The following is a 14,416-nucleotide window of genomic DNA, read 5'->3' on the forward strand; positions in this document are numbered from 1 at the left end:
CTTTATTCAGGGAAAGTATGAAATAAGTTTTGGGAATAAAATTCTGAAAAATATCTCATTTATATGATTAGACAATCCATTTTGTCTTTTAAGTAACAGCATTAAAGCTGATCCTTATTTTTCAATGCCTCACCTGTGATTGCTATCAGCTTAATCTTATAGTAACACTCATCGAGCAACATCTTTATTACAGTCCCTTCAAGGAAAACATGCACAGAAGTCATAACAAAGTTATTTCTCCTCTCTTGAAAGGGGATATTTGCAAAACAAAATAAAGTTCAACTATTGCAAATGTGCTACTTGTAGTTCTATTGCAAATGTGCTACTTGTAGTTAGCCAAAATGCCCAAAACTTCCTAGAATTTTAGCTGCTATTTTGTCAGCATTTCATATCCTGGGTGCAATTAACTTCAGAATAAAAGAAAAACACAACTATACCTTTTCTCAAGTTTTGAGCCAATGAGAATGTGTAGTTAGAAAAAGAAAAGAAAAACCCTTTATGCCATAAAATTAATAGATAACACTTGCATTTCTTTAGAGGTGGTCACTTACAATTCTTGTCAGATCAGCTTGTAAGACTGGCTGAGGACTTGACTAGAAAGTATGCCCATTTTAGGAGAAATCCCTGTTATTACCACCCATCTTAGTGCAATTGTTCTGTAGGTGAGGTAATCAGGAAATGAAACTTCTTCAATTCCAAAAAAATCACTTTAGTTTTGGGCCAAAGCCTTCACCAATTCCAAGAAGAGTCACCAGATTTTATTCCCAGGTGGCTCCATTTTTGAGGCTCTAACAGGAACTGGAGAGCTCTGTGAGTACATCTCTGTTTGATTTCACATTTACACGTTTCACACACCAGTGCAATCAAGAGCACCATAGATGATCCAAGACGCTCCTGAGCTTTTATGAACCAGTGTTCACCTGCAGAACTGACACAGTTACAAGCTCATATGAATGTACAGACTCGCTGATGCATTTCAATTTGCAGGTGATGCAGCACGTGGCACAGGGAGCCAACCCCACCATGAAAGCAGCACAAAGAAATGGGTTTGCTTCAGAATGAACTTATACATAGTATTTGAACCCACATTTCTGAAGATGCAGCATTTTCAGAAATAGTATAAATACACAGTATAAAAAGGAAGTAGACACTTTGAAACAGATGCACTGGCGACCTGTAACTTAAAAATGCTCATCTCTTATAGCAAATACAGTAAGCAAAGAAAAACCGCAAACGACCTGGGCACTGTAGAATACCAAAGAATGGGCAAGGAAGCACAGACTCAAGCATGCCACTAATGAAGCATTTGCAGAGTCACAAAATGTCACAGATGAGCCACGCAGCAGCTGACCTGATAGGTGGAATTAGTTGGCAAGTGCTGCAGTAACTGAGCGATTGTGTAATTTCTTATACTAGCCAACTTAGCCTGATGTCTCCTTAATCGAATGAGAAGCAATGTTAGCTCTTCAGGCTGCAGGTATTTAGACACATTGTAAAGAGGAAATTAGCAGTCTTCAGGGAGAGGAACTATAATTACATTTTTCACCTCAGTGCCCAGAAAGCAGTTACTTGACATGATTAAGCAATTATTTAATTAACTCTGCATTTGGTCAAACAAACATAATAAAACTTGAATCCTGTAATAACAGAAAGCTCACCCCTGCTCACGTTGCAGATAAAGGCAAAAATCCTATAGGCTTTACTGGGTTAAGATTAAGTTCTCATTCGAGTTATTTATGCTTTAACTGCTAAAGTTAAGATTAAAGACTATGGATTTCAAAACCTGGCTGCAGCAGTGGGAGGACAGGAGAGGAGCCATGCTCTGCACTTACCGACTTGCCGTGCAGGCTGGGCGCGCTCACCGTGTGTGTCATGTAGCCCATGGCAGGCATGGAGCGCCGATCCAGGTGGGTGGAGCTCTGCAAGGATCCACAGCCACAAGGTAAGGGTTGTGCCAAGTGCCAGCTGCGGCAAATTCACTCTGCAGCTCTGCCACAAGTCTTCTATTTAAACTCATGGCGCGCTTAGAAAAGGGTAACGCACACTGGCCAGCCCGATCCTTTGATGATTAAAAACGTATGAATGAACAAACACAAATTCAGCACCTGTGATGCTGGGCAGAGCAGTGGATCGTGGCAGCATGAGATGCTTCAGGAGGACGTGCATTGTAGCTTTCAGAAAATTTTTTAAAAGTCCATCAAGTTCCCCCTCAACACAATGTCTCCTAGAAAAAGGTTTGTTTGGATGATGCCTGTCAGACATTTTTTCATAAAAATCCTCTCTTTGGGATTTTTCCTCTTCTGGGAAGCTGAGGCTTCAGAAAGAGAATGTAAACAATAATTATCTGCTGATGTGAAATGCAATAGGTGCACCTGTGATTGGCTCATGTTCCATGTTTACAATTAAGGGTCAATCACAGGACCAAGCTCGGGGACAGATTCTCAAAGAGCTCTCTTGTTTGTAGATTCCTAGGCTATTCTTAGCTTAGCAGCTTCTGAAACTTTTCTCTCTATTCCTTTTAATATAGTCATAATGCATCTTATATCATAAATTAATAAATCCAGCCTTCTGATCATGAAGCAAGGTTCTTGTCTATCTCTCTCACCCTGAGGAACCCTCACAAGTCATGTAATAGATGCCCTTCCACAGCAGGCTCGTACTGCACACAGTAACAACTGTGAATGCTCTCTTTTAGCCAGGGAACGTGAAGCTACTGACATGACTGACACCTTGTGGCAATGGCTTCCATCAATACCAAGGGGTTTTTTTAATAATCATCTTTGATCTGCCCCTTTCTGCTTACAATAACAAAGCCTACTGCACACTCATTCTGTCATCTTTCTCTTAAAGCCAAAGTTCTATGGGTTCTTCAAGGCAAAATTAATGTCCCAGTTATTTTTATTCCCATCTCTGAATTCCACTGAATTTGCCTCACCTGCCTTGTTGGGTTTTTTTTAAGTGCAACTGGATGGAATTTAATAAAGCAGTACAGGGAGCGTGCAGTATCACAGATTAATGCAGACACATTTAAATGCAGAATGATGCATAGAAAAACATGAGCATTTTTCTCTACAAACTTTCTCAGAAGTTCCACAGAGAAGTTTTCATGATGAGAAACCATGTTCCCCAATACTGGTAAAGCCAAGATGCCATGAAAAGAGTTTAAAATTTATGCAGTTCCATTGCACAGGAAAGGAAAAGACTGCTGTGCATGCCTTTGGAAGGCTGTAATGCTCCTTCAACTTACACGTGAAGACACCAATGTGTGGTAGAATATAATCAGGAGTTAAAAGTATTAATTTCCAGTTCTGCAAATGACGAGACTATTTCACCCTCTGACAGAATACTATAAATCTATAAATGCTGAAAGACACCCAACAGCTACACCACATACACTAGGAAAAAAATCTAAACTGTGCATGAAGCTGCAGCCTAAAGTCATGGTCCTAAACTCACATTGGGTATCTGGATTTACAAGTCTCTCCTTTTGCAAATAACTTCCCTTATCAGAGCCCACGGCTGAGGTTGAAGAATTAAGTGAATACAGAGGATTTCAATACCAATTATTCCAAGTCTACCAAGAGAAATTAGTCCTTCATTGATCCCACACAAATTTCCCCAAATTCCTTAGGCAAGGAGAGCATTTAGAGTACTGAATAGGGAAACCTTTGTGACCTCTGGATAAAAGGGTACAAAAGTCTCTAGAAAAAACCCTCATACTGAAACTATTCAGAAAGGTGAAGCTTCAGACCAACACTATTTGAATTGAATCAGAAAAACACTATATTGAATTAGCCCACTGATTAAGACTCTGCAATGGACCTAAAATATTAATATATGTATTAACATATGTAATAATAATAAAATTGGTTTTACCATAACTAAAACCAGACTCAGCTGTATACAACTACAATAGCAAAACATGTAGAGAAAGCAGGCACAGCAAACACAAAGCTACAAGCAAAAATAAACTGCTGAGTTTCCTATTCTTGCCTTCATACTCTCTACATTAAAATACTACCATCTGTTCATTTTATACATGTAAGATATGCCTTCCTGTTTTTTATTAAAAGTACTCCAATGTGCCACCAACTTTTCTTTCCTAACCAACGAAAGTTAATTAATCTGATCAGAATGGCAAGAGCTTGAGGAGAAAATTATTCCTTGTATTAGCTTTTACAACTCACGTGATCTTTCACACACAAGGAAGGATGCAATGAACCACAACTACATAAACCCCCCCATGCGTGACACCACGTGTAGAGCGGTTTGGGATCACTTAAACGGATACCAACCTTTACAGCACGATTCCGAATCTTCCTGGGGGATCCAGCAAGAGGAACATCCACAGTCTGTCTCTCATCAGATGGTTTAACCGTGAGCCTTTCTGCAGGAGTATGTGGCCTCCGTGGGAGAAAGTTTTTTGGAGGTCCAGGCGGAGGAATATCAGACGGAGAGGGCGGAACAGATATGGACCGTGGAACATCTAAGGAGCTTTTTGACTTAGCACGGTCCATGAAGTCTGAGGAACCCGCATAAAGTGGGGCTGTGGGGCTGCCGTGTTTGAACTGCTGCCTCTGCTGCCACTCATACAGCTGCCAAACAGTTCCATCCTTGTTTGCCTTCCTCTCCTCCTGGGACATCTTCAAGTGGCTGACGCGATCCTGCGCATACTTGTAGTCACTCGGCAGATTGCGGTTTGGTGGTGGTGGTGAGCTCCCTGAAGGCTGCCTGGTATTCTTTGGCAAAGTGTGATAGTTCTCAGGAAAAGGAGGATTGGGACCCTGACGTGTAAGAGTCTGATCTGAAGTGATGCTGGGAAAAAAAAAAAAAGGGAAGAAAATGGTAAATTTTAGCACACACTGATGAGTGGGAGTGACTGATAAAAAACCACCTCTAATGACATAACCATTGGAGCTACAAGACACATAACAGACATTTTAACAGAATTTAGAGAAATATTAACAAAGCAATATTAATGTCATATAATATGTCAATATTAATGTCATATAATGTAATATAACTACAAAGCAATATTAATGTAATATAATGTAATATAACTACTTGAAACAAACTTAAGGAACGGCAGCATTATGTACTTGAATTAAAAAGAAAGTCAAGAACATGAAGAACGGAATTATTTTCATGTCTATCTAGCGAGTCTGTAAACTAAAATATTCCTCTTCACAGAAAGTGTGCTCACCACTAGGTGGTGCAGTTTACGAAAACAAAAGCATGTTCAATATAAATATCTTTAAAAGCAAGAAGAAATCTCACCAATCCCAGAATATCTCATATAGTTTTTGTTCAGGTGAATGAAGCAAAAAGAAAGCAAATTATAAGAAACTGCTTGAAGTCTGCAGGTCTTTATGATTATTTTCACCAAAAAACAGTGAAATTGCTACTGGTTCTACTGATTTGAGCAACAGGAGACTTGTTACAACAAAGGTCATTGACAAATTAGAATATAAAAAGAAGTATTACATCCTGGCTTTAGTACTGGACCCATAAAACACTTAAGCTCGACAAACTAGATATTTTAGTAGGTAGTGTTAAGACAGAATTGGCAAAAGTTTTGACAAAGCCTAGTTAGCTCCCTCTCCTCCTTTGAAGACAAAATCTTTCTGTAGCCTGCCTGTCTAATTTCTGATTCTTCCATCAAATATCTGGGGGTTTTGTACTTGGAGTCATTTTCCCATTGATTCAGAATCTCCAAAGAGAAAACAATTCGGGCTAGGCTTGCTACAAAGCATCAACACCAAAAAAACCAAAATTAAAAAAACCAACCCAGCACAAAACCACACAAACAAAGAAACTCCAAGCATCTTTTCTTCACTTCAGTCAATAAGTTCCACTCTGCATGAGAGGAAGACCTCATGTTTTGGAAATTGCAGGAATTCCACATGGAAAAAAGGCCAGGATGGAAAAGAACATCTTTGTTCAGCATCCAAGAATAACTGAAACGAGGAGGAATAATTGCTACCAGCAACTGCTGCTCAGTAGTTGCCACCATCCCTTTTTACTTGCAGGATTTGACACTGTTGGACTACCCTGAAATATGGATAATCTCAAGAGGATACAAAATTCCTCAGGCCAGCAAGTAGAATAATTGCCTGCACTGCCTGGAGGGTTACAAATCTGTAAAGGCTCTGCTCTCTCATACCACAAAATCTTGATATTACCTTGAATTTCAGAGAGAAGGTTAAAGCAGGCAGGTAGTATGAACACAGGCAACTCAAAGACCAGCATACAGTGGTCATGGAACCTCTTTTAATTCTCTAATTCATTGCATTATGTGCACTTTGAATGCGCTGTACTTTGCTGCCAATTTTTTCCACATGAAAACATGTGGTAGAAAGTTGGTAGAAATGTATTTCCTCTAGATAGCAATAAGAATCAAGAATGCTTGGAGCAGATAATGCTTCAAAAGGACATCTGAGGCAGCCATGAAACTAAGACGGATTCCTTTGGTGGTTCCTCAGTGGAAAAACAGGGAAGGGGGACTTGACCCCTCCTATATCCCAATTTAGTAAGGACCTCATGAAGGCCTAAGCACACTATCAGATGTTGCAAACCACCTGTGTGTAATCATTTTCTAACTGGACATTAAAAGGCAGAATATTGAGATCAGCTGGAATTGGTGACAGTCAATGAAGCCACCAGGGCTGGCAACTTTAGGAGCAAAACCAACCTGAAAACAAAGACAACATGAGTTTTGTTGGGGCAAGGGGAGACATGCCTTCCTTCTAGAAAAAGATGAGGTTTTTTGAGAAGAACTAAAAACTGTTATTTTGAAAGCAGTACGTGGAGCAGCTGATATGAGCCACTTTCATGCAATACTTCAGCCTGCTATAAAAAGAGAACAAAGTTGAATGTGGATAACATTGCGCAGGGAAAGTCACATTCAGAGCTGAACTTTGGAGGCAACTGCCTACATACAGGCACATTGTGTTTTCTCAGTATCTGAAGAAACCTAGGGAGAAACCTCAAGCTGAGATGACAGGCTTTAAGCTGGTGGCATCTCTACCACACAAGGTTTGAGATGCTTGAGAGATCATTTGCATCATATAAAAATAGGCTCTAAGACGACACACAAACTTCTAGGTAATGAACCATGTCCCAAATGACTCAAATTAGTCCACAAGGGATTATTGCTTTCTTGGAGGTTAAGAGCTAAAGTCAGCAAAAGCAGCTGTTCTTGAACATCTCCTTCATTTGAATGATGAGGTATGGAGAACATAAAAAGGAAAGCAGACATTAAAGAGTGCATAAATGGCCTGATCCCTTATTATATGACCATTGGCCATGAAAACCTTCAGGGACTTTAATGGGAAGCAATCACATAGAAGATATTGTAAAAAGAGAAGAAAGATCTTCAAAAGTCAACAAGTACTATTATTAGAAACACTGTGCCCATTCATGGGAATGCACAGAAGTTAACAAAGACAAGTAATGTTTCTTCCTTAAGCAAATCAGGAAGGAACAGAAAGTTCTGCATAACAAGAAAGGTTTTAACACCATTTGCAAGGAAGGAAGTATCTCAACATGACTGCATCTAGTGAGGAAATATTAAGCTTAATTGGATTTATATATTTCTAAAATGCAAGTAAACTCTTAGAAATAGCAAATTGTTTACAATTATGCACTAAGTTTATATGGGCACTGGAACCAGATCAAAACTTAACAATTTCTGAACAGCTGCCATTTGATGGTCCTGACCTTGACCTTTAATTACTAAAAGGCAAAACCTCCTGAAAGCCCCCTTTCAAACCTTCTTCCAATTCTTGAGATCTCTCTGAAAGGCTGTTATGAATCTTACCAAAGCAGGTATTCCCATCTGCTGAGAGCAGAGTGGGATTGGATGGCTACACTGGATGTCACTGGAGTGCAGCTGAGGGGTCACCAAGAGAGGTGGGTCCCCAAAGGGACAGCTAACACCTACAACTCAGCAAGGGAGTGCTTCATTAAAAAGGGAAGTAAAACATCTATTTGAAAGGTCTGAAGATCTATATAAAAGGTGCCATTCCTACAAGCAGTCACATGAACAACCTCAGTATTTGTGTAAGAACCCTTTAGCTGAAAGGTTTCTTTCTTGTCATAAGCAACTTTCTGTACACACCTGAGCCAGGAAACAAATAAAAACTGTACTCATTCTGTGTTCAAGAACTACCCAGCCCTCTGAATCCACAGAGGTTCTCTATTTGTAACGTTTCAGCTGGAATATCAATCAAGGTGGAGCTTTAAAAAATTAAGTGCTCTACTACTACCTTCTAAAATCAAAACAAAACGCCAATCAAATCATCATCTCTAGCTTAAATTTCTACACCATGCAATCAGGAAGATATTTGACAACTAATATTCCACTTCTATCCATCATTTAACAACACTGCAGAAACTCAGCAGGCTAAGAGAAGGTGCCATTTAAAAGATGAGTCTGTTAATCTCTGGGAAGGTAAAATGCAATTTATCCTGAATGCAGAGAATATGATGGCATTTGTCAGGAAAAGGCAAGGAAAACAAGGTCAACTGAGCCAAAATAGCCATTTTTAGAGATATGTATATGCAGATATAGAGCTATATCTAGAAACAGATACACACAGACATACATACATACATCTATCTTTATTTTCACTGAATATTTAGCAGCTGCAGCTGGTTTCTTCTAGAACAAAGCCTGGCACCTGCAACAACACTATCTTAACACTGCACCTAAAACACACCCTTAAAGTTAATATACTGGAAAAAGTAATTTGGAAGAAAACCATACTTATTTAGCCATCAGTCAAGCCTGCCACTGCCAGGACTTCTGATGTAAAAAACATCAGCAGAAGCTTTTTAAGCATTAGCTCATTAGCTCAATTGGTTTCTGTATTATTTCAGGGAAATCAATGTGTGTAATAAGAACTAACTCACCAAGTACATTTTTTCATTAAACTCTCATTCTTTTGGAAAGTCCTGATTGATATCCAAGTAAAAAAGTATGGAAGTTAATTTACTCTAGCAGTTCAAAAGAATATTAAATAATATAAAAAAGTAAGAAAGCTTCTTCAAGGGTAATTTCAAAAATAAAAGAGTAGAAGAATGGACTTCCACACAAAAATAGGAAGCCTTAAACATCTTACTGGCTCCAATTGACATTAGCTTAAAAAATAATTTTTAAAAATTCCCAAAATGTTTTCTCCATCCTAAAAACCACATGCCAATATCTCTTGTTTGTTTATACTATAATTTGATTTGAGCAGATTTATAAAACACTAATTCAGTAGAATAAGCATATTTGACAAATTCTCACAAGCAGCATCAAGCCCAACTGTTTTTCCTGCCACTTGACACAAGGGGACATTCTGAGCAGACACACATATTCATCACTTCAGTTCTCCAACTGGTACTTAATCTGACTTTGAAAGCAAAACAATTATGAGATTTTCGAACTACAAAAGCATTCCAGTGTGCATTTCACCTATTGGTACTATTAATGTAATTTTCAGGGACTGAAAATGGAAAAGAGAATCCCAGAGACCATCCTAGGATGTCTTCATTAACTAAATGAATATATAGAGATCTTTCAGTATGTGATACAGACACTGTGACTCTGAGTGCAGTGATCTGACATAGAGCAGTGAATGTGTCTTTGGAACAGGAATAGAAGAAAGAAGGGAAGTAATGAGCATAATGCTTCAAAAGGACATCATCTTTATGTCTTGAAGTGGAAAACAATTACCTGTAACTTACATTGTGTAATTGTTCATGAATAAGAGGTAACTGAGGGTTGCACTTCACGTTCTGGCTCTTCAAAATTTAAGCAAATTTTAAGTAGTTTTAAGCATCCACAGTGATTAAAAGAAGGAAAATAAAATAGCATGCTAATCTCACTTATTCTATTTGCAATACTGTGACAATATTAAAGAGATTTGATTAGCAAATCCCATATTGGCTTTCCCAGGAGATAAGTGCCTGAAAAATACCATACTGCACCAAAGGAAAAAGTAAGTCTTCTTACATATTGTCTCTGTAAAATATTGTTCAGATTTGCACCACAGGTATTACTAACACACATTTTCCTTTAATTTAAGAAAATGCCACTTGGCCATAAAGTTAAAGACTGTTACTAACCTTTTTGTATCTCCTTTCTGGACTTTTACCCAGTGCTCCACTTGAGCCATGTTACTTTTCCTTTGAAACTGCTTGTCTGGATTGGTTCTGGGAACAAACCCTCTTTTATATGAGCCAGTACCATTCTGCTCCACCAGGCCAGCACCCACACTCAGTGAACTAGGGAGAGTTCCATTCTTCTCAGCTGGCTGAGCTACTTGGGACCAGGATGCATTCCTCAAGTCTGGAAATAATGAATCAGCTTCAGTCACTGCATGCTTAGCCTTTCCCTTTTTGGTTTCCAGAGTTCCTTTTCGGTGGATGTAACGCTCCTCCTCCTCCTTTTCTCTTCTTATCTCTTCCCGCTTATCGTATCCCAGCATTTCAGCTGATTTCTGATAACTTCCTTTTGTGTCTGTGATCTCTGCCCTCACACACTCTTTGCAGGCATCCACATGATTGACCTGGGGAACAGCCTGCTGATCCACTTTTTCAGTTTCCCTGAAAAGAAAACAGGTGTAACTAACAAACACTGTTTAATTGAGAAAAGTTGGTGTGGTCTCTTTTACAAAGGATACCCACAAAATCACTGTCTGCAGACTGTGATAAATTTGACATGTTACAATAAATATGCTCAGCAAAACTCAATTGCTATCCCAGTTAGACAAAAGTTACCTTTATTGTGCTGTCAAGGAAGCAGAAATGACTTATATACATCTCTAAAAATGACTGAAAATACTGGTATTCTACAAAAGAAGTGTTCAATATTACATTGTGTACAAAAAAATCTGTAAATAAAAAAAATCTTCCTATCCTAGGAAGCAAAAAAAACCAAAACTAAGCTGCCAACTGCTCACATGTCAAAATATAAAAGAAGTCTTTCATATCTTTGTAGATGCCTCAGGGACCACTCACTCCTGGCCAAGAGGACAGGGCAATATCTACATTTAAGTCAGTACCATTGCCCAGGGAATTTCTATTGGGGAGCTACTCCTGAAGAAAAAATTGCTCCATGCTGAAGTGCACACTAGTTTACTTAGTTACCTTATTGCCTAAATAATACCAGAAATCTTGATATTCAACTTGAACACACTATAAAATGTCTGAGGATTCTGAAAGTTTCATGTCGCTTTTGACATATAACATACTTCATTTGCAATTTTCTTCATCTCCTTATAACAATAACCTTCTCAGCAACTTTTGTTCTCACAAAATGCAATGGGTTCTCACTGATCTCAGGGTGGCACCCCATCTCTGAAACTAAGTTCAGCTTCTTAAAAGTTTTATGGAAAGTAAATTTTGAGCAAGTGCCATGACAATATTGTTTTCACTTCAGTCTAATTAGAAAAGAATAGTCTGCTTAGGAGTAAGGACATTGGATCAATACTTCTAATGTGCCAGACTTCTCCAATTTTTCTTTCAATTATTCCTGTCCTTAGAAAGAAGCTAAAGAAAGAGGTAACAGATTGTTTCTTGAAATTTAGATTAACTCTAAAATGTCTTAACACAAAATCATATCAAATGTAAAGCTCTGGAAGAGACACTGATCCCTTCCTCCTATTTGACTGGCCAGAAGAAAGCAGTGTGAGACACTCAGAGAAATGCACCATAACGTTTCAACCCTCACAGCCCGCAGTGGCTAAAGCAGGGCTGTCGCACACAGCAGTGCTCCTTCTCATGGAGGAGCAGGGAAACGATCACATTACAAAGCCACAACATCAAGAAGGCTCCATCAATTTAAAGAAAAGGAAAAAATCTGGAAGCACATTTTGGCACAGCTGAATTTGCTCATTATCAGTTCATACCTCCATAAATTAGTTGACATCCATTAACTCTATGCACTTATGATTTATCTGTCTTTAGCACTCTTTCCCCTTAACAGCACTTCAATCTTAATTCTCAACACTCACTTGAAATAACTCATAAAATTTCTTTTCTTTCTTTTTTACTTCTCTCCCCCAAAGGCAGCCAATTGGCTGTGCCAGGTGTATGAATTTTACCACAGAAACTGGAACTTTTTACCAGAAATTCCCGAAAATATTATATACAGAGAGAGAAATTAATCCTGGTCACGAAATGTGGCCACACAACCTGCATGCATACACAGATACTGAACACCAGGTTTCCTTAATTAATACCAGTTAGCTATTTTGCAACAGAATAACTTAAAAATAATTAAAGAGAAATTAAATTTAAAATAAAGAGAAATAAATTAAAAAGCATTAAAAATAATTCTTTAAAAAATGGAAGAGTTTTATATATATATATACAGAGTTTTATACATATTTACAAACAGCAGCGTCAGATACCACCAGAGGTGCGATTTATGGAAGATATTAAATTTTTGTAAAATTGTAAGGCTTTTTTTATGTCAAATATTATTGTTTTTTTTTTAAAGCTTCTGAGAGGAACTTGCCTCTTCAGTGAGGAGCGTGTCTGCATGAGAGCAGCCTGGTTCATAGCCCGGATCCAGGCGTTCATGTCCTCCTGGGTGTCTGCACTGAAGTAGTACGTCCTCATCCCTGTGTGCTCTGCCTGAGAGCCAATGACAGAATTCTTGTTATAAATATATGCCCTCATACCTGTGTGAACAGCCTGGAAGAAAAAAGAAGAAACAAAAGTCAGACAGCTCTTACATCTTTTCCCCCCCAAAAATTAACTTAAAAACAACTTTTCCTTGTCTGTTTCTTGAATTTGGGGTGAATTATCACACTGCCACAATGGGCTCTAAGTGCAGTAAACTCAAAAAGCACTCCAAGTTTTACTGAAATTCTTCTGCCTCTTTCTGGCATTATTAAGCTGAAAATCCAGTGCTTCTGATTTTCACAGTGGGGAATTTCAGCTTTTCTTTTTCTTTTAATTGATATATTTCATTTGCCACAAATACTATACTAAACAAATTGAAGAAATCCATATACTGAACAAATTTAAGAAATTCTCAATGAGATGTGCATCAGCAAGTCAATTTTCCCAACTCATTTAATAAAGAAATTTATTCAGACAAAACACAGACAAAAATCTTATCTTTTAAGCAATTAAACTGCTAATTTAAGAATTGATTACAATGCATGTTAGGATCTTTTGGTTAAAGCGTGCACTTGAACATGTATTAGCTGCAAAGTCACAAGACTTACTGATAGAAGTTAGTAATACTGATGGAATTATCACAGCACATAAAATACTGGCAATTATCTCTGCACACTAAAATTCTCCATGAAATTCCACTGCAAACCAGAGGTACCAGGCAATTTCTCTATAAATATATTCAATATTCAAATGGATTCAATATGGAATACCTTTGTTACTCTAGGCTAGTTGAATTTAATGAAATCTCATCCATATTTGTATTAGCAATAGTATAAAGATTAGAAAATCATGTAAGCCCTGCAATACTTCAGATTAGCAGGGAGATACTCATCTCTTTACTTGCCAAAAAATTGAAGGTGGTATACTCTGCTTGAAAGCTCTTGTAATGATAATAAAATGAAATTAAAAATAAAATTTTTTTTTATGAAACTAAGCCTGCTATCACACACAAAAACTAATAGCATTAAATACTGCTGAGATGGGGTTTTTTTTAAGAAGAAAAAGAATTATATCACATTTTTAATTTGGCTACATCTGTTTCTAAAGGGTAAACGTGCTCTGTAAATCCTGACTAAATAATTGGTCTTTTTATATTGATTATATCCTCTCCCCCTTGTTATTCTAAATAAAATTTAAAAAAATTATTGTAGAGACAATCATAGATGGCTTCAGAAATACAACAGTCTTGACAAAACCCAGGCTATTTAATGCCGTGCAGCCCTTCCTAAACATTATAACTTCACTTGTTTACCAAGAATTTCCCAAATTACCATGACCTTACAGACTTGTATCAACAACTCCAAAGAGCAAAATATGTGCTTGCTATTACAGTGCTTTTAAGCAAGTTCTGTGCAGAATTTCCTCCCTTCCCCTGGCAGGCTGTTCCCCTGAATGTGTGAAACGTGGCCTTTCCCTTCTGTGCCTCAAGCAAGGAAGGCTGAGTTTGTTTTGAAAACTGGAGACTGAAGTAGAACAGCCAGCTAGAAAAAGGAGGAGGAGAAGGAAGAGAAGGACAAGGTTACATAAAGAAGTCAAGACTCTCTCCTGCTCAGAAGAGTCTGCACTTCCCAACAACATTGGCCAAAAAGGGAATACAAGGTGGTCTCTTCTCAATTCCCACCATTAGCTGTCCCCCTGAACACAGGAAAACAGGACTTACACATATTAAACAACAGCTCTGATCAATCATATATTTAGAAATCCAAGGACTTTATTAATGTTTCCCTGGTTCTCTGAT

At 38.0% G+C, this 14,416-nt stretch overlaps 1 protein-coding gene across 3 annotated transcripts in view; it reads right to left on the reverse strand.

The window, feature by feature from the left end:
- PLEKHA7 (pleckstrin homology domain containing A7) overlaps positions 1-14,416 on the reverse strand; it is a 155,631-nt gene that overhangs the window by 27,169 nt on the left and 114,046 nt on the right. For all 3 annotated transcript variants that reach the window (XM_054275915.1, XM_054275914.1, XM_054275916.1), the window contains 5 exons: positions 12,509-12,687; positions 10,114-10,593; positions 4,296-4,815; positions 1,833-1,919; positions 1,352-1,471 (listed from right to left, as the gene is read on the reverse strand). In XM_054275915.1, coding sequence (XP_054131890.1) covers positions 1,352-1,471; positions 1,833-1,919; positions 4,296-4,815; positions 10,114-10,593; positions 12,509-12,687 — 1,386 coding nt within the window. The remainder of the gene's footprint in view (positions 1-1,351; positions 1,472-1,832; positions 1,920-4,295; positions 4,816-10,113; positions 10,594-12,508; positions 12,688-14,416) is intronic.

Source organism: Melozone crissalis, unplaced genomic scaffold, assembly GCF_028551555.1.
Source record: "Melozone crissalis strain CALT ecotype California unplaced genomic scaffold, PUWL_Pcris_2 ptg000018l_1, whole genome shotgun sequence".
Taxonomy (NCBI): domain Eukaryota; kingdom Metazoa; phylum Chordata; class Aves; order Passeriformes; family Passerellidae; genus Melozone; species Melozone crissalis.